At 38.3% G+C, this 27,660-nt stretch overlaps 2 protein-coding genes across 2 annotated transcripts in view; both read right to left on the bottom strand.

Moving 5' to 3' along the window:
* Positions 1–23,300, bottom strand: part of PTGFR (prostaglandin F receptor) — a 50,373-nt gene extending 27,073 nt beyond the window's left edge. Inside the window, exon 1 of the mRNA XM_040470733.1 lies at positions 22,478–23,300. Coding sequence (XP_040326667.1) covers positions 22,478–23,275 — 798 coding nt within the window. The 5' untranslated portion in view covers positions 23,276–23,300. The remainder of the gene's footprint in view (positions 1–22,477) is intronic.
* The window catches only part of GIPC2 (GIPC PDZ domain containing family member 2), a 430,222-nt gene continuing 425,821 nt past the window's right edge, over positions 23,260–27,660 (bottom strand). The window contains exon 7 of the mRNA XM_040470735.1: positions 23,260–23,348. The gene's annotated coding sequence lies outside the window, so the exon portion shown is untranslated. The remainder of the gene's footprint in view (positions 23,349–27,660) is intronic.

The raw sequence follows: 27,660 nt of genomic DNA, 5'->3' as shown, positions 1-27,660 counted from the left end.
TCACCAGCCTTTATAAGGTAGTTCCCCTTGAAAAAAAAAACAATTCCATGTCCATGAATTTATTCTAATCAAGTAAACAGAAATAGTGTGCAAAAATTCACAGGATATTCATCTCAGTGTTGTTTATAAAATAGAAAAATAGAATCAACCCCCAACAAAATTGGTTATAGTATATCTACACAATGGGATAGCTTGCAGCCATTAAAATGGCATTGCCTAAGGACGCTTGCAAATAAAATATGTTACAGTTAAGAAAATAAAGATTATTAAATAATAGCATTTCAGTTTGATTAACATAATAATTATCACAATAGCTAGAACTTATTGCGTAATTACTATGTATCTTCTGAGACAGGTAGTACCAGTATTCCCATTTCAATGATAAGGAAAAAGAGACAAAAGAAAGCTGATTAACTTGCCCAAAGTCAAATCATTAGTAAAGATAATCTGGATCCCAAAGCCACACTCTTAATATAGCCTCTCTAGTACATGTGTATATGCTTTGAGAAAAGCATGGAAGAATATAAACAAAAATGTAACTGCTTAACAGAGGCTGGGTATGTACTTACGGTTTAAAAAAAAAAAAAAATCTGAAATGGCCTCGTAATGCCCCAATCCCTGTGGATTTGTGAACGCTCCTGATCCCTGGATCTGTGATTATAAGACATAACTCCCATCATAATTATGCCATATGACACAGGTGACACAGTGAGGCTATCCAGTTGGGTCTAATCTAATCACATGAGCTCCTTTAAAAGCAGAGAACTTTCAGGGCTCCTGGGTGGCTCAGTCAGTTAAGCATCCTACTTCAGCTCAGGTCATGATCTCACAGCTCGTGGGTTCAAGCCCCACGTTGGGCTCTGTGCTGACAGATTCTCTCTCCCTCTCTCTCTGCCCCTCCCCTGCTCACGCACACTCTCTCTCCCAAAATAAACTTAAAAAAAAAAAAAAAAAGCAAACAGCTTTCTCCAGCTGGTAGCACAAGAAGTCAGAGAGCAGCTACCAGCCGACCAGAAAACAGGGACCTGAGGTCTTCAGCTGCTGGATTCTGCCAACAACTTTGAAGAAGATTCTTCTCCCAGGCCTCTAGGTTAAAGCCCAAGCCTGCTCTTACCTTGTTTTCAGTTCCCTGGGAGAGAACCCAGATGAACCTACCCAGACTTCTGACTTACAGAACTATGATACTTTAAAGCTGTTTCACACTGCTAAGTTTATTGGAATTTGTTATACAGTAATAGAAAGCTAATGCTGTACTTATGCAGGACTTAAAATTAGGAAATAGTAGAAATCTCCAGTCATTACACTTAATGGAGAAAATATGCATACATTATAAGATCTGGAACAAGACAAAGATACCCATTATTACCACCAGTGCTTAACATAGTATGGTGGGGCGCCTGTGTGGCTCAGTCAGTTGAGCATCCGACTTCGGCTCGGTCATGATCTCCTGGTTCTTGAGTTTGAGGCTTGCATCAGGCTCTGCACTTGTGATGTGGAGCATACTTGAGATTCTCTCTCTCTCTCTGCTCCTTCCCCACTTGCACACTCTTTCTCTCTCTAAATAAATAAATAAACTTAAAAACAAACACAAAGCATGGCAATTCCTAGCTAATGCTTTGAGAAAAAAAAAATGAGGTTATAAGAATTAGAAAAATATAAACTTTTGTTATCTAAAAATGATTAGAATCAATAAATGATTCTAATTCTAATTCACCCCTGGTGTGCCTGGGTGGCTCAGTCGCTTAAGCATCTGACTTCTGTGTTGACAGCTCAGAGACTGGAGCCTGCTTCAAATTCTGTGTCTCCCTCTCTCTCTCTCTGCCCCTCCCCCCCCCGTCTCTCTCTCTCTCAAAAAAAAATAAATATTAAAAAAATGATTAATACCAATAAAAGCATTCAGCAAGTTTCTGAATACATAACCAACTTAGATAAGTCAAAGACACTTCCCTAAACTAACATTACAAACCACAGAATATAATAAAACTCCCATTCAAAATAGCATAGAAATTATAAGGTTCCTAGGAATTTACTTAAGAAATAAACAGGACCTTTAAAGGGGCTTACATTTTAATTCATCTTTTTCTGTACTTTTCAAATTTCACATAATAAACACACATTACTTTGCTAATAAAAATATCGCAGTGGTGATATTCAAAATATGTAGAACACTGGCACCAGTCAGAATGGCACCGGAAATAAATAGGCAGTTCAGCCTTGCACCTTACAATTGTTAATTAAATGATTATTATATTTCTGTCTCTGAACTGTCTGGGAAGATAAACTTCAGCCTTCTACCTTCTCTGAGAAATTGCTCTGAATTAATTATGTGTACTGTAGTCAGGAAAAAGGGAACACAGCCCAAGAAGATCAAGAAGGCAAGATGGTTTACTGAAAAGATTTCAGAGAGCAAAAAACTGAGCTGGCATGGAAAGTAGGACATGTCTATAAGGCTGGAGAATGGAAAAGCAGGAAAGGGAATTAGCACACATGGGCTGCACCTGACCATCCTGTCCTTTCTGAAGGGACAGAACAAAAAAGTGCATGTAGCTCATATTGCAACTCTCTGTATGAACTCAGCTGTTCCAAGAATGAGAACACTGGGGACCTTGCCATTACCTGCCTTCAAATTATGAAACAACAGGATTAAAAATCCCTCATGGAGTTTTATTCTCAGATCCCAGGGGCAATCAAAAGATAGTGATTAATGCACAACATACTTAATAAGTACCTTTACAAAATGCACCACAGCAGTATGTAAATTTAATACAAAAAGCAGCTTAGGAGGTCAAATTATTTTCACCTTATGAACATATTCAAGGTAGGCAATGGAGAGAAACACCCTCTGTATATTTTAACCATGATCCATCCCACAATGAAAGCCAATCATCACAAATTGCCCAAATGATTCACTCCCATCACTAAGAGAGGTCTAAGTAATCCTATGAACAGGTCTGAAAATGACCACCAAAAACACCAAGACTGTTCTCCTTCCCTTAGGAAGTTTTTGCTCAGGAAATTTCCTCCTTGCATACTGTAAACCTGTGGCTCCAATTCCACTCCCTTCTTTCCAGTACAAATTCTATTATTTTTTCCTTTGTGGTATTATTTGCAATACCAGAAAGCCAAGTCCTTCCTCTGTGGTTGTACAGAAGACACTGTGATCTTACGAGGTTTTCAAATAATACCCCAAAAATGGCCTCACTTAAAAGACCATGACTTTTTCCAGAAATAAACGAGAGGTAAGAAACATCTGTAATCAACAAGAAATTAGGCTTTGCATTCAGGTAAGTGATTTGATAAAATGGCCTTAAATAGCCCTCAGATTTCCCTGGTTGGATTAACCAGTGAAAGATACAAGGAGCCAAGACTCCTTTAGACCTGTAGGTAAAGGTCCAAAATCCCAAAGAGTAAAACAGTGTCTGGTTGGCATCTTAGAGAAGAACTGACCTTATTAAACACATTCATATTAAGAAGCACATCATGAAAAGAAAGGAGGAGGTATAAACCTAAAATGGCATTGACTACAAGTCTATGGAAAAGAAATCAGTGTGAGGAAAAAGATGAGGTCATTTAATCCAAGGAAGAAAAGAAAACAGAAAGTTTATAAATTGATGATTAAATCAAAAGACAGGAATTGCATTCCTAGGAGAGAACTGGCGGTTAAGAGCCTACTTCACTAAACCCAGAGACCACCAGAGACCACAGTGAACCTGAACTCAAGGAGGCTTCCATCAAGAACTTACTGCCCTTCGCCTCTTGGCATAGACTAAACACAGATGAAGTTTCTGCTCACACTTGTTCTTTTGTAATACAGCCAGTTCTGCTCATGCATCCCCAAATAAACTACACATTCCTTTGAAGTTGGGATCCCATTTTAGTCATGTTTATATACCCATGCAGCACTTGTGCAAATGCCCATGCTAGACACTCAATGAATGTTTTTCAAATTACCTCTGGGTTTCACTATGGTACCAAAGGGAATAATGGTCATAACAGTAACCATTACACAGAACCTTTTACTGGATGTTCACCAGGTATCATGTGAAAACTCATGTTACTTGATTAAACCACTGATGTGGTCAGCATTACTATTATTCATATTTTACAGAGGTTAAAATTGAAGCTCACAAAGATTCTTAGTAATTTTCCAAAGGACGTGTGTCTATCCTGTCCAAACTCAAGTAGTGAGAAATTTCTGCATACCACAATAGGCTATATGAGTTCACCTATTAAAAGTAGAGATTCAAGGATAGGCTAAGGAGATTCAGTAGAGTCATATGTTGTGGAGTCAATGCCAATGAAGATGCTCATTGGTGTAGACAACATAGATTGAGGTATCTTTGCATATGATACATGCCTGCTAAATATTTAGTTGGTGAATGCAGCACTGAAGTTGGAAATTCCACCAGTCTTCCAAGTTAGGGAATCCTACTGAGATCCTAACTATGCCATTCAACTGGGAGTCAATACCCATCCTTTCTTCCCAATAACAGAAGGTAGAGAATAGTTAAGCACCCTGACTCAGAAAGCACAGCCTTTTCTCAAGTCAGAATTTGCTGAGGTTTGTTACAGTGGGGTCAGCTGTCTTTCTTTGCCCAGAAAGATTCACTTCTGCAGGGTATTCAAGTTTTAAAATATTTTAGGGCCCTGTAGTAAAACTCCACAAAATAAAATTATATGCCCTGTTCATATTTGACACAGTTTAAATGGGGGGAACTGTGGTATTAAAATCAATTGCAAAAAAGAAAAATTGGCTTTTATTCCAAAGTCAAACCCTAAACAAGGGATATATAAACTCCTTGTCGATGGTCCATCTGGCACGTAATACACACTTTCCTATAAATGCATGCACATGTGTGTCCTTCATGCTATAATTACATATGCCGTAATGACTGAACATTTCTCTTTTGTAGTAAAATAATTATTAGAGCATTTCAAAGCTGACTTCTCAAGAGCCAAGAAATAGAAAACCATTTGTTTCTATTTCTAAAAAACATGAAGTGATTTAATTGTGTGTGTGCGTGTTAGGCTGTGCAAAACCAGAAACAAAAAATTAATAATAATAAAAAGAATTAAAAAAGAGCCAAATAACTTCATTTCAAGAGCAAACTGCAGATGTATAATTGCATATTCTCAGTCAAATTAATGCCCATCAAAATGCCCTTCGCTAAACCATCAGAGAAGATATACTGAAATTATTAATCAAGCAGAATAGATAAGGTATAATTAAACATTTCCTTTATAATTATACTTCAAGCCTTATGGAGAATTACTTTGAAAATGTTTCCTTTTTAAAAAAATTTTTTAACGTTTATTCATTTTTGAGACAGGGAGAGACAGCATGAACGGGGGGCCGGGGGGCCAGAGAGAGAGGGAGACACAGAATCTGAAACAGGCTCCAGGCTCTGAGCTGTCAGCACAGAGCCTGACGCGGGGCTCAAACCCACGGACCGCAAGATCATGACCTGAGCCGAAGTCGGATGCTTAACCGACTGAGCCACCCAGGCGCCCCAAAATGTTTCCTTTTCTACTCACAAGCTAGCCTTTGTTTAATAGTGACTTATTATTTGCTTTACTTCCCAATATAAGTTCAAGAAAAGTAATTTATTCATATTCATGTGTCAAATGAAATGTCAAACAACTTTCTGCTATAGTTCTTCTCCATTGTAACCCATTCTATATCTGGCAACCGAAGTGATCTTTCTAAGCCATGTATCAGATCATATCTTTCCCTTGTTAAGAAACTCTCCAAGGGTTTCCAACTGAATTTCAACCCAAACCCACCACAGCTTATCTGGCCCCTGCCTTCCTCTCCATCATCAGATCCTATCACCTTCACCTGGGTTCCCTTGTTCCAGGTAATGGCCTTTGTTTTGTCCCTCATTACAAGCAGCTCACCCCCACCACTGGGTTTTTGAGCTGGCTGTTCCCTCTACCTGCCCACCCTGCCCACCCTCTCCCCATGGCTGGCTCCTTTTTGTCATCCAGGGCTAACCTCATGGTGAGGCTGTCCTTGACCATCCAATCTAAGAGTCCTAGCCCCACCCTCAGTTAAAGTACTTATTGCTATTTAAAATCATCCCATTAATTTATTTACTTATATTCTCCCGCGCGCGCTCTCTCACGCGCTCTCCAAACAGCCCCTAGCCCTTGGCAACCACTCCTCCAAAAGAATGTAACCTTCGCAAGAGAGGGAATATCGCCTGTCTTGTCCAGCACCATAGCCTAGCACCCAGAACAGTGTCTGAAACTTGGAGCCAAGAAAAATATTTATTGAATAAGTGAATGAGCATTTCTAAACATATTATATTTACGGACATGTTTTAATATTTATTGAATAAATAAATGAGCATTTCTAAACATATTATATTTACGGACATGTTTTAATTCCTTTTTTATAGTGAATTCTCACTAAGGCCATATCTTTGGCTCTCTTTAAAAATCAAGGACTATGGCATCCTCCAGCTACAAACATGCCTGGGTATGATTGCAAACAGTAGTGTTCTGATACCAAAGCCATCAGATTTTGCAAGACATTTGGAATAAACAGGCTGTTCAGTGAAAGATGAACATATTTTCAACATAAAAGTTTGTTTTGTTGTAATGCTCATGGCACCTTCTGGTTTTAATCAAAGCCTCACTAGTCCCTCAAAACATTCAGTGAAGACTTCTTTCTCCTGGAAGGGGCTTTTACCCTTTCAATGACAGAAGAAAAATAACACTTCTCAAAGGGTAAAAAAAAATTCTGCACAAAATCCAGGTTATTTTTAATATCCAATACCAACTAACAAAGCTACCATATTTGTTCTAATTTGGAATTTATAATTTACACAGATAAATTAGGACCCTTTTAGGTTGGGGACAGGAGAAGGTAGGAGACTAAGGGCATTGTTAATGTTCTAGAAAGGAGAAGAGAAGCAAAGAATTTTTTTAGTTTATTGAAGGAAGGCTTTTTAGCAAATTTGTTCAAAGACTTACTTTCAATCAGGCCTGGGTCAGTACAATAAGAGTACAAAAATAATCTTCCTTTTAATCATGTTTATCTTTCTCCATCACAAGCAACTCAATGTCTTTGAACTGTCTTCCTATCAGAGGTCTTTTTCATGAATCTTGGCTTAAATCTGAAGACATCTTAATTTTAGCTAAAATTTCACTTATAACACATGGCCAAGAATGTAGTGTAACTGCTCTTGATGCTAACTGCAGATAACATCAAGCCTTCTATGACTGTATCCTTTGGGTAAGTCCTCTGCACATAGAGAGTCATGGCTGAGAAAATATACAACCGAAAATATAATAAAGATTCAATGGGTTGAATTCTCTGTGAAATGCTGAGAGCACTGTGTCTGGCATATGGTAGGAGTTACAGATTTACAGGTTTTTAAATTAGTTAATCCTTACACTACAAAACAACATTTCTAAGCAAGGAAGACCTTTACATTTAAAATGATAATCACCATTAGAGTTTTACAGCTATATTTCCAAAATTTTACTTTTTTTCAAAACAATAACATTTAAAAAATAAAATCTTTATATGATATTCATAGGCATTTAATAACCATAGCTATAAGGATATTGTTTCATCACTAATTTAATTGTGATTAAAGAATTCTATTAGATGAGCTGCATTTTCCTTGAACCTTTCCAAGAAGTATACCAGACATCACAGGAAACATATGACATTGACTCGGTCACTAAAGCGCTCCCTATCCATTTAAGAGATTAGACAATCACACAACAAACAGTGTGAATTTTATGATTACATAGAATTAGATGCTATACTTTATCCACAGAAAGAGATATATATGTGGGATAGAATAATCAAAACAGGTTTCATGGAGAAAATTATTACAAATAAAAACAAAGAACTTCAGAATTATGATTCCTCTAATAAAAAGAAAATCAGACTTGAATCAGTGTAATGTGCTATAGTAATATATTCTTAAAGACATGATTTTTAGCCACCAGGTATGTACACATTTGATGACATTTCATGCTAAACTATGGAACTTTGGCATTTTATCTATGAAACAGCCTTTCTTCGAGCAAATTTGAAAGGAAAAATAGTTAATCAGCATTTATATATGAGCACTCTTTTTATTTTTTTAAGAATTTATATATCTATTCTTTGAGAGAGAGAGAGCACAAGCAGGGGAGGGGCAGAGAGAGAGGGAGACACAGAATCCGAAACAGGCTCCAGGCTCTGAGCTGTCAGCACAGAGCCCGACACGGGACTCAAATTTGTGAACCATGAGATCATGACCCGAGCCAAAGTCAGGCGCTTAACTGACTGAGCCACCCAGGCACCCCTGAGCATTCTGACTTTAATTATAAACATTATTTAAAGAACAACACTTACCTATTATTAAAGTCATGGCACAGGGGCACTTGGGTGGTCCAGTCAATTAAGCGACTGACTCCTGATTTCGGCTCAGGTCATGATCTTGCAGTTTGTGCATGGGCTCTGTGCTGACAGCATGGAGCCTTCTTGGGATTCTCTCTCTCTCTCTCTCTCTCCCTCTCTCTCCCTCTCTCTCTGCCCCTCTCCTGCTTGTTCTCTCTCTCTCCCTCAAAAAAAATAAATATTAAAATATAATAAAATAATAAATTTAAAAAATCAAAATAAAGTCACTGAACATTCATCCCTCCCTCCCCTCTTCAGACTGTGTGGGGTACTAGGTCTGTCACTGAGTAAGAAAGCCTAAGGCTGGGTTTCTCCCTCTACCCACCACAAAGAGTGGCCTTCAGTAGCCAGGAAAAATGAAGTTAATTCCAAAACAGAGATCTTTATCTTTCAAACTAAAACATTTTTTTAGTGTTTTGGCCTGACTGGGGAGGAGAGTAGGGAAGGGAGGCCAACAGAAATTCCTCAGAATTCTTTGGGTTCTATTACTTTGCTCAGTACCTGAATACATAGGGCATCACTCAGAAATCACTGGATGTGTGATTTTTGAGTTCTTGGCTGTTTCTTTATACTGTTTAGCAGATAATCTCTGGGTGAGTTGAATTGATTTGAACTTGAGATTTCAGCAACCATATAAAACAATCCAAGAAATTCAAAAAAATGAAGGCGTCAACAGTTTGGCTACATCTTAATGTCAATTTATACACAAGGGAGGTATTAGAGGCAAGGGTACCAATATAGATAAAAGAGGTTATCCATTCATCTTTACAGCCAAATATAAATGGCGTGCTAAATCGACCATATGGAAATCCACATCAATCTAAAACTATCTAAACAAGCAGAAATGGCTTTGTATTACTACCATTTAGCTTACACAGATAAACCTAAAGCATGCAATTAGGAGAAGGTCAATATCACACAGCGGAAATTATTCCCGGACAGACTACTGGATCTGCCATCATCCAGGAGAGCCTCTAGCAAACTAGCTTCAGCACCCAAATCCATAGATCAGCCTACCATAAGCTCCAGGGGATGAACTAAAAAAACAAAGATCTCTTCTAAAAAGCGTGCATTTAGAACTGCTTATTTTTTTTTTTTTTTAGAAAGTCTATATTACTTTGAAATAAGAAACAGTCTGCCTTTGGACTTTCGGCAGAGAAAAGAATCACCACACATCCTACAATCATTTCAAAATCATGGCATGTTATCAAAGTTTATAAAGACTCTAGAATTTTTAAAATTCTTTGGTATGTCAGGTAGTTTTTTGATTCAGAAATAGTGTATGAGAGAAATAGTGAAATTGTCAGTCGCAAAAATATGTAGTTATACAAGCATATAAAGATTAAACTGTATCAGAAACTAATTCTCTGAACCACAGTGATCACAAGCATAATAATAAAGACATCTGTTGCTACTTTCTGTTGCAATTTGGAAATAAGCTTTTACATTAGGGAATGAGTAAGAAGGCATTCACACAGTTCTTTCTTTCTAAATTTTTTTTAACTTTATTTATTTTTGAGAGACAGAGAGAGACAGAGCATGAATGGGGGAAGAGCAGAGAGAGTGGGAGACACAGAATCCGAAGCAGGCTCCAGGCTCCATGCTGTCAGCACAGAGCCTGACGAGGGGCTCGAATCCACAAACTGTGAGATCATGACCTAAGCCGAGGTTGGACGCTTAACCGACTGAGCCACCCAGGCACCCAACAGTTCCTTCTTTCTATATGCAGCTCTAGTCCTGCTTTTCTCCAAAGAGTACATTTGTAATATCAACAGACCCAAAGAACATGTTATGTTGGAGGAATATTCTCAGAAGCTTCTTCCTAGTGCACAGGTCTTGAGCAATTCTAAACCAAAACCTTAAGCAGGACTGGATTGAGGACAGGCCAACGGTAAGTGCTGATGTCCAGAGTTGTCAGTAGTAGATTCCTGGAACTAATCAGAATTGATTTGCTTTCTAAACTGCAGATTTTACCATGTCCTTCCATACACTGACTCCCTTCTGATTTAACTTCATACTTCCTAAGTTAGCAAAACCAAAGCAGCTAACAGAATACAGGTAGCAGAAAATGAGAAGAAAATTTACTCCCCACATTATCTTTTTTTCAATGTCAGGATTCTGAAGCCCAACCAAGAGGTATGCAGGCATGACAGACAGGTGGGAGAAGTTCTACTTGTTCTGTTTGAATGTTATGATGATGCTGCATCCTATTAATAAGAATGTGCCTAAAACTTTCTTAGACTATATCAATAATAGTAAATGCACAACAAAATCCAAAATATACAAGAAGTCTAATGCTACTATTGTAATCATAATTGCTTACCTTAGGAAAAAAAGAAGAAAAATAGAATTCTATAAATAATAATCTTGATTTAATAGCTATGTATTGAACTTTATAACTTAAAAAAAGAAAATGTAGATTCTTTTCAAATGCCCATGAAATATTTACAAAATCTGATAGTAAAAAGTTAACTAATTTGAAGAGTAAGATTTATAAGTTGATATAAAAAATTTTAAACTATTAAACTATATAACCCTCTGAAAAGCCTAATTTAAAAAGAAAAAATATAAATATTATATAAAATATTGGTAAAATAAACACATATAAATGTATATATAACTTTTATGTATGATAAATGTAAGTTAATAGTTAAGAATATCTTTAATTATAAAGAAATTCTCAGGGGCGCCTGGGTGGCGCAGTCAGTTAAGCGTCCGACTTCAGCCAGGTCACGATCTCGCAATCTGTGAGTTCAAGCCCCGCGTCAGGCTCTGGGCTGATGGCTCAGAGCCTGGAGCCTGTTTCCGATTCTGTGTCTCCCTCTCTCTCTGCCACTCCCCCGTTCATGCTCTGTCTCTCTCTGTCCCAAAAATAAATAAACGTTGAAAAAAAAATTTTTTAAAAAAGAAATTCTCAGTATAAAAGTTTGCTAAGTTTATATTCTTGATGAAATTAAGTTATGTGAAAATATGCCAATGTTGGCTCAAGAAAAAGTAGAAAACTCAAACCAAAAATCAGGAAGAAACCCTGAAACCCTATGAAAAAAACATCAAAATGATGCAAGTCACCACAAAACAGCTAACATCCAAGTTACTTAAATTATTCCAGTACATAGAAATAGAATTTCCCTATTGATTTTTTTAAACTAGTATAATTCTAGTATCAAAAGCTGAATACAATAAAAGAAGAAAATGATAGACTTTTTTAAACACAAAAAAGTTGTGCATGAACAATTTTCCCCCAAAATACACAAATGCTCAACAAGCCTACGGAAGGATGCTCAACATCATTAGTCAGAAAGGAAATGAAAATCAAAAGCATAATGAGCTACCACTAGATATCCACTAAAACAGCTATTATAAATTTTTTCAAAAGAAAATAACAAGTGTCAGTGAAAATATAGAGACACTGGAACCCTCATACATTGCTGATTGGAAGGCATAATGGTGCAGCTGTTGTGGAAAATAATTTGGTGTTACCTCAAAAAGTTAAACCTAATATTACTACATGACCCAGCAAATTTCACTCCTAGTTATATCCCAAAAGAACTGGAAACAAGTGTTCAAACAAAACCTTGTATACAAATAGCAACACTATTTACAATAGCCAAAGCTGGAAACAACCCAAATGTCCATCAACTAATGAATGGATAAACCAAATGTGGTGTATACATAGAAACAAATTATCATTCAGCCACAAAAAAGAATGAAATACTGATACATGCTACAACATGCATGAACCTTGAAAACATCATGCTAACTGAAAGAAGCCAAACAGAAAAGGCGACATATTTTAAGATTCCATTTATATAAAATAACCAAAATAGGCAAATCCATAAAGGCAGAGAGAGATTGATTAGTGGCTGCCATGGGCCACAAGGTGGGAAACAGGGTCTGGGGAATGACTGCTAAATGGGTATGGGGCTTCCTTTTGGGATGATGAGAATGTTCTAGACATGACAGTGGTGACGGTTACATGACATTTTAAATGTAAAAAAATGTCATGGAATTGTACCCCTTAAAATAGTTAAAATAGTGAATGTTACGTTATGTGAATTTTGTCACAATAAAAATAAATTATTATTCTAAAAATGACTTCAAGTATGGGAGATCATGATCATGGAAAGGAACATTGTAGTTAATAAACTGAAAGTATGCCTAAGTAAAATGTGAAGAAGATTGTAATTGTACATAAAGTTAAAGATGGATCAGTAGGGTAAAATAAACGGTCCAGAAAGAGCCAAACACATTTAAGAATTTCATACATACTAAATGTGGAATTTTAAACACTTGCAGAAAGACCATGGAATAAACTATTTGGGGACAGCTAGCTAACCATTCAAAAGAAAATTCATATCACTAATATGCAAACTAAACAAAATAAACTATAAATGTGTTAAAAACATAAATACAAAAAATGAAAAAGTAAAAAGAAAAAAGCTACAAGAAAAAAGAGATGAACACCCATATCATCTCAGCCTGAGAAAAGTATTTCTTTTTTTTTTTTTCAACGTTTTTATTTATTTTTGGGACAGAGAGAGACAGAGCATGAACGGGGGAGGGGCAGAGAGAGAGGGAGACACAGAACTGGAAACAGGCTCCAGGCTCCGAGCCATCAGCCCAGAGCCTGATGCGGGGCTCGAACTCACGGACCGCGAGATCGTGACCTGGCTGAAGTCGGACGCTTAACCGACTGCGCCACCCAGGCGCCCCAAAAGAAAAGTATTTCTTGACATGAACGCAGTAAACACACACAAAAAATATTGATTCATTCACTACTTATATAAATTAAAATACTAAATTAAAAGGTTAACAATAAATATGGAAAAACAATTGTTTTTATAATAACTGATTTTAAAATTATTTTTATATAATAGAATTATCTGTTCTTTATTATCCAAAGAGTTCTTGCAAATGATTCACAGAAACCTCATATTCTCAAAAAAAAGAAGATAATGCCCAATTATATAAGAAAAAGAAAGTTTATTCTGTCAATCAAAGAAATTAAATCAATATATTTTCCCTATCCGATAAGTAAAAGGATACACTCAGAATGCTAATAGTGGTTATCTCTGGAGAGTGGGGATTTGGGACATTTTTTCCTTAATTTTAACTTGTAGTTTACTATATTTTTTTACACTAAAATTTTATACTAAAAAAAACACTGCATTTTTAAAAATAGCTTGAGAGAACAGAGTACACAAAATTTAATATTCCTCAATAAGGAAAAGATACCTGTGGAAATAAACAGAAGCCTTTCCTTTCCAACAGAATTCCTAGGACACTGGAGTGCCTCTCTCTTCACTTACACTCCTACCCTGGGCTTTCTGCTTCCTTCCCTGCCTAGTCCCTGTTTCTCTCGCAACTCCTGCATTCTGTCTCCCGGTCCTTCCTGGGCATTCCTGTGGGTTTCGTTTTCCTTGTTTTCTGGTCCTCTGCCATGAACATAAGTGCAAGAAGCAAAATAAAGGAATACGTACTCATAATAACAATATCAACCACTGTTGCTGGACTGCTACAGCACTGTTATTATTTAATACTTATTAATGCACCTTTGGGCCCAGATGTTCCTCCACTATCACTAGAGCAATCAATAAAGCAATCAACCCTTTGCCCTGCTCCCAGACAAGGCTGGAAAAATGCAAACAGTTATATTTATCTCACATTACATGTGGAAAGAGAAGGAAAAGGAGGATGCACATATGAGCAAGAGATTGAAGAAGGGAGTGCAAAGAACATGGGTAAAATGAAGAAGCTAGAAAATATGATTCCTAGTGTGTGCCTCAGGAGTACTTTCCCAGGTCAAGTCTCCATCTCGGCTTCACCCTCCACCTGGAGAGACACCCCACGTTTTGCTCAGCAAATGCCTGCTGAATGAACAAATCAATGAGTAAAATAACGAGTCCATTAAAGCATCAATGAATTATTTTATATTCTTCATTTCTATTATGAATGTTCACATTTTTTTCTTTATTTTCAGTCCTTTCCAACACTTTCTTTATGTATAATCTCAGAAAGAGTTGGTGGTTTCTGTAATGCTTCACTTCACCATTTATTTCTCTTCTATATCTTGAGTCACTTTTCTTATCAAATGATAGCATAAAATACTGATTTGAATTATTAACTTGTTATGATATGATTTAATTTTTCTGCTACTCCTGTTTCATTACTTGAAAATTCTTCTAGCTTTCAATATTAGTTTATTACAGCCTGCTATATTCTTATCTTGTTCAAACCTGTCCAAATACTGTCTTATTTGTACATTTTTATATCACTAGGAATTATATGCATTATGATCTCTCTTCTCCTTGTTTTTCACAGTTTACATGACCTCACTTAGGATCACATTTACTTCCAGTAATTTTTCCTTCTAAGTGATATACTACAGAAATTTTTCACCTTCATGTTATAAAAAACAATCTCATCCACAAATATTCACAACAGAATACCTGTTACTCTGTTAGAATAGAAAATATAATCAAGTATCTTCATATTTCAATTTGCTACACATACCCTTTCTTCTCATCGTCTGCAAGTATTGTTGCTTACAGCACAGATATTGTGACAGTTAAATCACAGAGATTGTTACTATAGTATCTAAAACACTGCTTTGCACAATGGTAGGTGCTCTATAAATATTTGTCAAATAAATAAATAACTCGTGGACAGCCACCTACTATAGCATCCATTATTCATTTAATAACTAAAAAGTGCCTTCAATCATCTCATTGACAAAGTTACTGTCTGGCAACATTAATTTTTTGTTGTTTTTTTTTAATTTGAGAGAGAGAGAGAAAGAGCACACGAGCTGGGGAGAGAGGCAGAGGGAGAGAGAGAGAGTGAGAGAGAATCTTAAGCAGACTCCATGTCCAGCACAGAGCTACATGGGACTCAATCCAACTACCGGGATCATGATCTGAGCTGAAATCAAGAGTCGGATGCTCAACTGACTGAGCCACCCAGGCACCCCTGCATTAATATTTAATCATAACAGCAACCATAACAATAATAGTATAATAAGTGAAGCATAGATACTATGTCAGGCACTATTTTAACTTGCATTATTAATTTATTTAGTCCTCACAACAACCCAAGGAAGTTGAGAACTATTACAACACCTTTTACATATGAGGAAACTGAGGCACAAGGTGGTTATGGTCACACAGCCAGGAAGTGGAAGAAATAAGACTTATCTTAGCTCTCAGGGTATATCTTTTACTCCAAGCTATAATCTCTTTGAGGAAAGAGCTTTATCTCTCACTCCCTAGAACTACTCACAACCTGGGCATACTGCCTTATACCTAACAGTCTCAATCATTTTGAACTAATTTTAACTTGATTTAAATAATTTGTACATTAATACCTTGTAAATTATTATAATTATAAAATATTAGATAATTTGAATAAGATGCAAAAGATTAGCAGGCGACATCTTTACTTCTTACGAGACAGTGAAATAAGGAACAGTGACCCGAAACTTCAGGTGGAAATGTCCAAGAAAAGTTTTATGAAGCTGCGAGCTCCCTATGCTCCTTTCCAGTGCAAGCAAAGCTTCTTCATAGAGGAGAACATGGAAAACATCTGAACTAAACAGGGATGATCTTTTCTAATTGAGATGGTGGGTGGCAGGATTTGGGGATTTTAGATTTACTACGAGCCAATCACTGTACTATCGATGTAGGGAGGTCAAATCATTTTTTCTGATAGCACTTTTAAGGAAATAGCATTATTATAATCGGTTGACAACGGTACAGAATTGGCTTAGAGTAGCTCCATGTGACAGCTAAGAGGTGGTAGGGCTGGGATCCTGTCCCCTTCCTGTACTTGAATAACTACAGTACCTAAAGAGAAGGCTAAATTTGAAACTGTGCACTAAAAGCTAAAAATAAATCCTTTTACATAATCCCATTGTCTCTGTCTCCTTCACCACCATACCACAGCCACTCCATTCTGACATTCCACTGTCTGAATTCTTTTTGAGGATTTATTAGCCAAGGGGGAGTGAGAAAAACCACCTCCCCATCTGTATGAAGCCATAATTGTACCCGCTCTTTTGTGACACTACCATACTTACACCCAGGACAGAGGATGGACAGAATGACAAACTTATGCAAGCTTTGAAAAGTAATATTTGCAAATATCAAAAGGCAGTTTTTTTCCTACTGGATGAAATCCTCTCTAAATATAGATAAACAGCATTGATATCCGAGGTAAATTTCATGTGATTATAAATGCCTTCCAGAGCAAATATAAATGGAAGGCATTTTATATACCCCCCTGTAAGGATACGACTAAACAAATAAAGTTAAAACTGGCAACCTAGAGAGATTCTGGGCACATTAACATCTTGAATTGTTCTTTAAATGTTTGGGAGCTTAATAAAAACCCCAAGACACATTAAGCCAGAAGATTTTTATATCCAAGGGAGTATAAATAAATCCACATGTTTCTGATTCATTTACACTTGAATCACTCAAGCAATGTTTTTAAGTGCCGTCCCAATGTCTATGGTATCTTTGGGCATTTTTATAACTCTTTCTCCTTAAAAACAGGAAATCATGTTTTGTTAAGAGTAAATGAACTTAAAATACCAAAATTATTCCACACCACTGTACACATATAAAGCAGATTTTTATGAAAATCGTCAGCTTAGCAATGTCTTTTTTAATTGATTGACCTTTGCAGGACCAATTTTACACTATATGCTCCATGGAGGGAGATAATAAACTAAAAGGAATTCAACTCCAAAGATGTATACGTAGCTCAATATATTAGTCGAATCAGACTGTAAACCTATGTGTAATATATGTTCTATTTAGATAATATATGAACAAATGGGCTTCTGAAAGACTGTCTTAAGCTGGACTCTGCAGGAAATAAACTTTGAGACAGAGATCTGCAAGCAGGGAGTGGTTCCGGGGAGTGTGGGATGGTGAGGGAAGCAGGGTTTGGCAAAGAGGGAAGCAGAGTTCAGTGCATTTGCAACAAAGGCCTCAGCCAGTGAGTTCTGAAGTATGGATGACCCTTCAGAAATGTCCTAAATGAGGCAAGGGGGTAAGAGTTTTGTATCTCTACAACCATCCGTCCCTGCATACACAGTGACCAAAGGGTGCACCACAGTCAAGGCACCTTCCGTTGGCTAAGGGTAACTTCCCGGAGAGCAAGGCTCACCTATCATTTGCCATTAGCCCTCTAAGACCTGTTCATTATGATGCCAATACCTTTAGTAATTCAGTCAAACTTCAATCAGCTACCTAATTTTGTTATTTATATCTGACAAACATCTTAGTGACTAAATGTTTAACTACATTGACTAGAAACACTAGCGTAAGAGTAATAGCCTTTTTAAAAATCAAGTTCAAAATTTATATATGCAAGAGAACACATTTCTTGGGTAAACCCACCTACATAAGAAATCTATGTACTTTTCACATACTTTACACTTCTTTTCCCAAGTCAAAATTATCTTCTATCCCTGAAGAGAAAGTAAACAAACGTATGGCCTTCTAGTAAAAGATTGTCAAAGTTTAATAGCATCTACAGTTGCTGACTTAGGGAACAGATTAAAAATTACCACTTGGTTTCAGTATTTGCTTAATTAACTCTTACCTACAAAACTGCGAATCCACATTCTGGTCAATCATTTGCAATCTTTTGACATTCATATTACTTAAGTTACAGTCAACCAGTCAACAAGTATTTATTTCTCTGCCAAACTGGTTAAATAAGCATAGCAATAATAATGAATTCTTTTCAGGGTTACATATTCTAGAAATGGAACATTAAAAAGAATCATTACTTGTATAAAGGCAAAAATAGGGGCGCCTGGGTGGCGCAGTCGGTTAAGCGTCCGACTTCAGCCAGGTCACGGTCTCGCGGTCCGTGAGTTCGAGCCCCGCGTCGGGCTCTGGGCTGATGGCTCAGAGCCTGGAGCCTGTTTCCAGTTCTGTGTCTCCCTCTCTCTCTGCCCCTCCCCCATTCATGCTCTGTCTCTCTCTGTCCCAAAAATAAATAAATGTTGAAAAAAAAATTAAAAAAAATAAAAAAATAAAGGCAAAAATAATAAGAAAATGTTACTTGAAGTGTGGATAAATGGGTTTTTTTTCCCTCACTCTAGAAACAACGAAAGAATGTGTTTAAGACTTATTTATTAAGGAGAAGTGATTCACCTAGGATATGCACAAGACAATTTTATAACTGCCATTTGACTCTTAAAGATTTTTGTATTAATTTGTTGCTAAATGAAATCATAAGCTAATAAGTGCTCATTGTAGTTTCCTGTATTTTTCAGTTGGGATTGTAATTAACCGAATTTATATGAGCTCACCATGTTTAAAACTATAAAATCCAGATACTGTAAAATTTTTAATTTCAAAATTTTAATGAGCTATATTTTAAACTAATACTATTTTTGTACTACATTTCTGAATCTTAATTCCTGAAAACACACATTTCCTCCTTTGGAAAAATAACACATTAAATTTAAAAATTAAAAAAAAACGGGATTTTTAGGGCAATGAAACTATTCTGCATGATACTGTAATGGTGGACACATGTCAATATACATTTATCAAAGCTCACACAATCTACAACACTAAGGTAAAACACTACAGAGTTTAGTCAATAAGAATGTAACGGTATTGACTCATGAATTGTGACAAATGTACCACACCCAGGTAAGACTTAATAATAAGGATACCTGGGGGTGTGGGAGGGACATGAGAGGGTATATGTGAACTCTGTGCTTACCACTCATTTCCCTGTAACCCTAAAGGTACTCAAGAAAAATAAAGTCTATTAAAAACACAAAGGAAGAGAAAACTCAAACAACAGGATCATCTTACTTTGTACTGACTGAACCTAATCATCAAAATTAATAAAGTATTCCCTTTGTCATCAGCTACAAATTTAAATAATTTTAGAAAGTATGCTTCTATTGATAAATTCTGATGCACTAAATCTTGTCAAGCACAAACACTATCATCTGCTCCTTTTCATGAGTGCACCTGTATCTTTGTTTCAGTTTGAGGCTTGAACATGACAGTGATAACAGGTCAGAAAATGTGTATAGATGTTCATTCAAATTATAAATCCAAATGATTTACTGGGTTTAGATTGTATGAATCCAGTTGATTCATACTCATCAATCATAGAAAGAAGACACATGATGTAAAGTAGGGCACTGTGGAAGCTGTTAGCATTATAGTACAACTATGGGAATCCAGAAGTTTGATTTCAGAGACACTTTAAAAATGGACAGTAGACATATGTGGAATTGAAACAAAACAGATGAACATAGGAGAAGGGAAGGAAAAATAAAATAAAGAGAGAGGGAGAGGCAAAGCATAAGAGATTCTGAAATACAGAAGACAAACTGAGGGCTGGTGGAGGGGTGTTGGGTGGGGAGATGGGCTAAGTGGGTGATGGGCATTAAGGAGGGCACTTGTTGGGATGAGCACTGGGTGTTTTATGTAAGTGATGAATCACTAAATTCTACTCCTGAAATCATTATTACACTATATGTTAACCAACTCGGACTTAAATAAAATTTAAAAATTAAAAATATAAGATAAAATAAAAATGGAGAATAGAGAATGATGGCTCAGTCATTAATATCTATGCACTTTTTCTAAGCATTTAAGGGAAAAAAAAGAGAAATGTTTCAAATGAGATATTAGTGTTGGGTGCTATTTGGCATTCCCAAACCTGAGTTTTTTATGAGGGCTCCATTTAGAGCTGTCTGATGGCCTTAACTTAATGCCCAAGGCACATGTGTCCAGACCACAAAAGTTATAAATCCTTTAGGCAGAATGTGCTATGAAGACCCAGGTCTCCACAAGAGAAACCAGGAATGCAAAGAATGCTTCAAATAAAAGGAGTATGCATCTGTGGTATATCTACCATGCATCTCACACAGAAATAATTCTCACACTAAAAAGTACTGATACATTGGTGTCATAGATGTATTGATAACTTGTAAATAGAACACAGATCTCAGAAATAAAATTATGCGTCTACTAAAAATATGTTCAAAATATGAATTAAATTATATCCAATTTAACAGTGAAGGAAGCCAAGAATTCAGAAAGAGAAATTAAAGAAAAACATAAGTTCAAAATATCCATGATGAGCATGAAATTGTGCTACCTTCCACCGTGTCACCGCAGCTAACCTGTCATTCCTATTTCCCAGTCAGAAGCCAGAATGAAGCAGGATTTTAAACGTGACTGGAACAAACAAAAAACCAAAGCACCAGTGATTATCTCAGTTGTCCAGACTATCTTGTATCTCACTGAGTTCACTATTTTGTTGTTTTCAGGTTCTCTCCAGCGCTAGGGCCCTCATTTAAAATTTTTCTTTAAATATTTTCAGGTACCTCTTTTCTCACCTTCTTCACATTCCCTTTCCAACCTCCAAATTAATTTCAGTGCTATTCATACTCACTTTTTACCTGGAAAAGTTACTGTGTTTCAAAGTTTAAGGAAAAAAGAAGAAGCATTGTCCAAGGGAAATTCCCTTTGTTGAGTGGTGTAAATTAAAATCTCCAAGAATGAGCACTAAAGTGATTCTAAGTATCCATAGAACTGCTCTCTGCTATTCAGATTCAAATAACTAGACTCTGAGCACAGATCAGATCACTGCTTGGGTTCACCCCAGGCCTCCTAAACTGACAACAAGCAGGCCTCAAAATGTTGACCTGCCACTGACAATCTCAACCTGACCCCCATCCCCCGTGGTTGGGTTCTTAGGACCAGTTCAGGCACATCATGAAAAAATATTTAAGTGATTTAACAATTGAAGATGCTAAATTCAAAGTGTGAGGACATAATATGAATAAAGAAATATTCAAAAAGTAGAAATCCTTTTGTAAAATAAAGTCAGCCGTCACGGAATCTGTCAGCCATAGAAGCTCTCCCCAACTTTCTTGTGCATCAGGATCAGCAGGATTGTTGATTAAAACTCCACTGGCAACAATTCTCGGACAGTGGTCCTGCTGGGGGCCTAGGAAAACTGCATCAGTAACAAGTACCAGGCAAAGCATGACCACAACCTTTCTGTTCCATCTACCTTTGTCTCCCCGGTTTGCCTTACCTCTGCCTGCGGACCACCTATATTATTGTCTCTAGCCCATTTCTTCACTGGTACAGAAAAAGGAATAAAAATCATCTTTGCTGCTTTCACTCACTATGTACAGAGGATTCTTTTCTCTTTCGTGACATGTTGTCGACCTTTCTGTCATAAAATGATGAAGGGAGTTAAGGCCATACTTATCAATTACAAGTATTTTTTCCTTCTACCAAGAAGGTAATATAAATGACCTATGTTTGTTGCTAAGTCCTTAACTTTAGCCTTCATTTACAAATAAAAATATCAAGCTGTGAAACATAGCTACTGGCTACATTAAAAAAAAAAAAAAGGAATGGAATGGAATGATAAGAGAAGGATCCTTGGCTCTCCTGAGAATCATACCTCTCCCTGAACTATTGGCACTGCTCTTGGGTTGGTGTACTAGTGATCACTTCACCTAATCTATCCATAGACTTCACCTGCACTATCCAACTATTTCAACTCATCACCTCCTCTTGCAAGCCGAGACCTAGTCTTATATGTTTAGAAAAACTCAGTAGCTAATATGCCTTTTCTATAAGTTAAAAGTCTCTGTGACTTGCTACCAAGACTTGGTTGAGTCCACTCCAATACTGTATTATACTTGGTCATTTTTGTTTCACACACTTTAGAAACCAATCCTATTAAGTATATTAAAACTATGTTACTCTGTTAAAATTACTCCCTACTCTACTGCAAGCAGGTTACACTATGGTTAGAATTGTTTAGCAAGACCCTTCTTTCAACTCAGGACTTGTGGGAAAATAACCACATGAACCATAAGTAGCTTAATTCTAAGCCAGAGCTGGGTGTTGACATATGTTTTGAGTAGGAATAAACTCCAGCATTTAAAAGATTGAACACTGTTGCCCATCAAGACTAACAGCTTCAAAAAACACAACAAACCCTGTATTAAACATGGAAAAATGGAAGAAAGCAGAAATTGTCAAAACGTTAGACGCTTACCAGAAATGGACTCCAGCAAATGCAGGAGACACACATTATAGCCAGGAGCTGGATGACCATTTCAAAATGATGAGACCTGCCTTGTCTGTGCTGCTGACTTTTAAATTTAACTCTTAAAAGTGTGATTCCCGTGATGGCATTGCACAGGAATGAAACGCCAAGGGCTAAGAGCCCCAGAAAAGAAAAGAGTAGAAGATAAAACCTATCTTCCCAGTCTTTGACGTGTTCTGTTTTGTAGAAACACCAGGTCTTCGATGCTTGGATTTTATAGTTTCGATGCCCAAGGATGGGTAGCAAAGCTATGAAAACAGCAAACAAGCACACTCCACTCAACATCATTTTCACATGTTTGGATGTAATTTTCGTTGAATGAAATATTGGTTTGGTGACTCCAATACATCGCTCAATGGCCATCACGCTGCCTAGAAAAAGTGGGCACAGACCAGAGAATACCATGCAGATACCAAAAATACTGCAAAGGATGTTCGACTGGTCAAAGCGGATCCACTCTTTATCAGAAGCGTATACAAAGACTGCTATAGCTCCATTGATGAGGTGGCCAAAGAAGTCTGTGATTACCAGGGCACTAGCGAAGAGCAGAAATGATGCCTTGGACTTCTGTCTAAATCTCTGATAGGCCTTCATGAGAATAGCAATGGCAAGGCTGTTTGATAAGATTCCCACTGTCATGAAGATTACTGAAAAAAATACTGAAACCCGGTTTTCCGTCTGGCAAGTTGTATTTGAAAGGAGCCCAGTTTCAGGAGACACTGGCTGTTTGGAATTGTTCATAGACATCGTTGTGGAGATAAAAAGCTGGCCACTTAAGTCATCTCCCTCTCAAAACAGTGCAGGCTTCTAGTCCGGACATCTGCAGCATAAAGACAGAGGAATTATGAGCCCTGGATAACTGCTCATCTGACATTTAAGACTGAAGCGCCCCAGCACCCTGTGGTGAGAATCAGATTTATCTGGCCTATCATAAGCAAGGTTGCATCATACCAAAGCAGCACACATCTGCCTGCGGTTCCACATTTCATGTTCAAGGTAAAGTGGCTGCCAAACTTGAGACCCTTTGGTTAAGGCTGTGGCCCCTCTGCAAATGGGTTCCTCCTAAATCTCCTCCTGACACTTCACAGACACCTTAAAACTTTTAAAGCTTACAAAATCACTAACAAGATTAGATTTAAACCCAAGAAAATTTGTAAAAGCATACTAGTCTGTTTAAATAATTAAGTGACCGTTTCAAGTTTTGCTTTTTTTTTTTTTTTTTTTTTTTTTTCATACGCTTTGTCCCCAAACTGCAGATTATTCTTTAGGTAAACTACCTGTTTGTCAGGCGGACAAAACCATCTTCTTCGAACTTTGGGAGGGGGCCGAGTGGACCGGCAAACTCACTGTTGTTAAACGGGGCTTCCCACAGTACGTTCTAAGACTGTTGAATTTAGATCAAATAATAGCAAACCACACGGTCTGGCACCCCTGGAAGGTAGACTGGTGGGTCGCTAAGAAGCTTTTCTTGTCGAGCCACAACCTGTGCAGAAATCCCGGCTCTCTCGGTAGGAAAGGAGGCAGGTCATGCACATTGTGAGCACATGCTGTTGATCAAGTGACAGCTTCAGGGGAGCGACATCTAACGCGAAGTATTCATTTGTATTCATTTATCGTCCTCTCCGTAGTGTGCTGAGATCTGAGTCACAGACCTTGATACCCAAGACCACAGCCACCCACCCGCCCCAACTAATTCGATTGGGGTTTCCCCGAGACGCTTTCCGGGAGGCTGGGAATTACCGAGCCAGCCTTTCCTGGGCCCGGCCCGAGTGGGGCCGCCCGGGCTGCCGGCGGCCGCCTGCTCCGGGTCTTACTCACAGCTCAACTTTCGCCGTTACTACCCCTCTGCCCCTAAGCCTCCGCTTGCAACATCCTTCCCAAACCTAACTTGCTGAAACTTTCTGCTATTGCTCAAACGCCAAAGGGCCGGTTCCCTTCCTCCCTGGGGGGCGCCAAAGGCCTGCGCTTGCCCCTGCGCGGGACTCCCAAGGGTCGCTGGCCGGGAACCGCAGGACGAGAAGAGAACTCCCTCTTGGCCCGGTTCCCTCCCTTGAGACCCTTTCCACCCGCTTCCTACTCGCGCAGCTCTGAATCGGTTCGCGTCGGCCGGAATACTCTTCTCTCTGAAGATCTCCCCAGCTCGGGCCATCTGGTCCAAACTTGTTGCCAAGCTCAGACTAAGGTGCCCTCCAGTGCGGCTGGGTGAGCGCGCCGCCTCGGCCGGGTGGAGCACCCGGAGGCCGACGCGCGGGAATCCAGCCCCTGGAAAGGTGGTTACCTTGGCCTCCCGGGCCGCCAGCAGAACTGTGGGCGAAGGGCGCGCGGCTCCCAGTGCCATCGCGCGCCCGGCTCCTCTCCCGGCCGCTGCGGGCTCCTCTGGCGCAGCGCCGCGCTCCCGCTCGGCTCCGCTAGGCACCGCAGCACGTCCCTCCGCGCGCTGCCCCAGCGCGGAACCTGCGGGCGCGCTGGGCTCCTCTGGTCCCTCAGCGCCCAGCGGCGCTCGCAGCCTGGGCGGGATGGAGAGCGTGGGTGACCTCAGCCCCCCTTCCTCTCGTCGCTCCTCTCCGCCCCCTTTTCCAGGAGCCCAGAGCCCCAGCGCGAGACACCCGGGCTGCGCGCCCCGGTGTAACCGCATCCCCCCTCAGCATCAGAGCTGCCCTTGCAGCAGCCCCACCGCTCAGGGAAAAGTTTTGCTTCAACCTTGTGTTCAAGCTAAAGGCGCCGCCTCTAAAGCTGCAAAATAGGAATCGGGAGAGTTGAGGAGAGCCTGCAGACAGCTGTCTTGGCAGCGTGTTGTACTGTCCGATTGTAGTTTGCAGACTGAATTCGCCCCAAATCCACCTCGAAAGGGGTAAAGAAACCAAGGAGGGAGAGAGCGACGGTGGGGCTTAGCCGATATCCCCAGGGGGTTTAGAACAAGTATTCAAGCCACGTGTTGTAAATGAAAGCAGTCTCTGCCTAAGGGTTCACTGTCACTTAGAAGACTGGACTACTTTCTAACTTTTCTAATGTACGAAGGAGAAGGGAAGGGAAGTATTCATGAAGGACACCTGCAGATAAGGGATTAGTAACATTTTAATGATTTTAAAAGCCCAATGTTGACAGTATTTCTAATGGTGTGTTTACCCAGCGTTGTGAATCTAAATTTTGTGGAGATCGTTTTATGATCAAGTGAAGAAATACCCACTACTTCCTTAGGAATTATGATTTGAGTCATTTTAACACTGTAACTGCTTTTTTGCTAATATTGTTTGGATCCATACCTGCTGTGTCTCATTCTTCCAGCGAAACACTTAAGGAAATCTATTACCGACCCTTGCTCTTTTTTATTTTAGTAAAATGTTGCCACCACCTATGTGAAAAAACAGTGCCACGTGGAAATAAACCCTCTTTTCTGTTCTAAAATCAGAAGGGGCCTCTAAATTCCTGGAAATTGAAAAGGACCATAAAACGCTAAAGTAAGATAAAATAAATTAGTCATTAACTATAGAAAGGAACAACTGCACAGTTTTCCCCTGTGGTAGATACTGAGATTTTTTTTTTAATGATATGATCATAACTTGTAGAATAAACTGTTACTCAGGTATGGTCAGGGACTTGAACAATTTGATTAACCAAATATTCTGGTTAGTAAAGGAATATTATATCTGGGTAACCAGTATCCAAAGAACAACTCTACTAAACTATGCTTAAAACATGAATGCCATAGACCAATATTCTTTCCTTGAATGATTAAGAACACTTAATCACATTACATTGCTATTATCTGTTTATTTATGTCTCTCCCACTGAAATTAATTCTGCAGAGGTCTTGTTCATCTCTCCATCCTCACCTAGGACTGTGCCTGGTCATTTATCTGCTGTTTGCATTTATCAGTGTTACAACCAGCATTTCTAGTATCATACTTTTGAGACCTTGACAACTCTCCATCTCTCACTGGAGCACCTAACTAACATCAGCTGCTCTATGGTGCAAAAAAAAACAAAAAAACAACAAAAAAAAAACTTATTAATGTAATGTCGCATCATAACATTCTTTATGTGACATATTCAAAACAATAGCAATTTATTTTTCAAAATACTACATAAATCCCACTTTTTAAAAAAAAAAGTATCTACTTTGCATGTATTCTTGGAGTTTCTTTTTTAGAATCCAATCCTTAATCAAGACGCATTTCACTTGGGATTCAATAAAAGATTCTAAAACACCAACATCTCTTCTCCTCAAGATAAAAACAATATGTTACTCTTGGTAGAGCCAGCTACTAATCAGTATGGAAGATTAAACACGTAACTTTTCTTTAAAAAATTACACACATACACACTTTGGTCTTATGGGACCCAAATCTGATCCTCTATTCCAAGTTCCCAAAGGTAGCCTTTGACTGCTTATATAAGGAAGAATAACATATAATTCCACAGACAAGAAAAACAAACAGGTCAAAAATGATTGGGACGTGGGGAATGGCTGATAAACTCTTCTGAAACATAGTAGTTGGTATCCTGAGAAGTGGATACTCTTATAAAACTATTCATTTACACATGCATTCAACAAAATTTTTGAGCACTTACTTTGTGTCAGGCGCTGTTTCGAGGTGGCAGAGATGCAGCTACATGAACAAAACACCCCTGCTCAGGTGTGACTTCTAGGCCAAGAGAAGGCACTTACTTTTGTGGCACCTGTGCCAGAAACCTTAAAGTGATTTTAGATGTCCAGGATTCCCTTTGTGTGAAATGGAGGCAAAGCTGATGTCAGCCGGTCTACAAGGAGATAACATACCGGGACAGGTGCGTGCATGGCAATCCACCTTCACTCAGAATTCAGTGCAGGACACTTTGCTAAGGAGACGTGAACACTATAATTAAAGTCAAAGAAACGGGGACTCAGTGACACTGAGGCGGCAATAAAAACTCCATAAAAGTTAAAGGGAGTGTTGGAAGTGGAATTTTATAGTTTTAATAAAACTGTCTAGAAATCTTTTCTGGAATTTGCCATTGAGATTAATAGTAGACACATGCCCTGATTTGGAAACTAATAACTTCTTTCGGTTTTTTATTTTTATTATATAACTATTTGATACATAAAAAGTAATACATGTAACACATTGGTTAATTGTGAATTATAACAATAT

Source organism: Herpailurus yagouaroundi, unplaced genomic scaffold (assembly GCF_014898765.1).
Source record: "Herpailurus yagouaroundi ecotype Mexico unplaced genomic scaffold, PumYag 77, whole genome shotgun sequence".
Lineage (NCBI taxonomy): Eukaryota > Metazoa > Chordata > Mammalia > Carnivora > Felidae > Herpailurus > Herpailurus yagouaroundi.
This window is presented reverse-complemented; position numbering and strand designations above follow the sequence as displayed.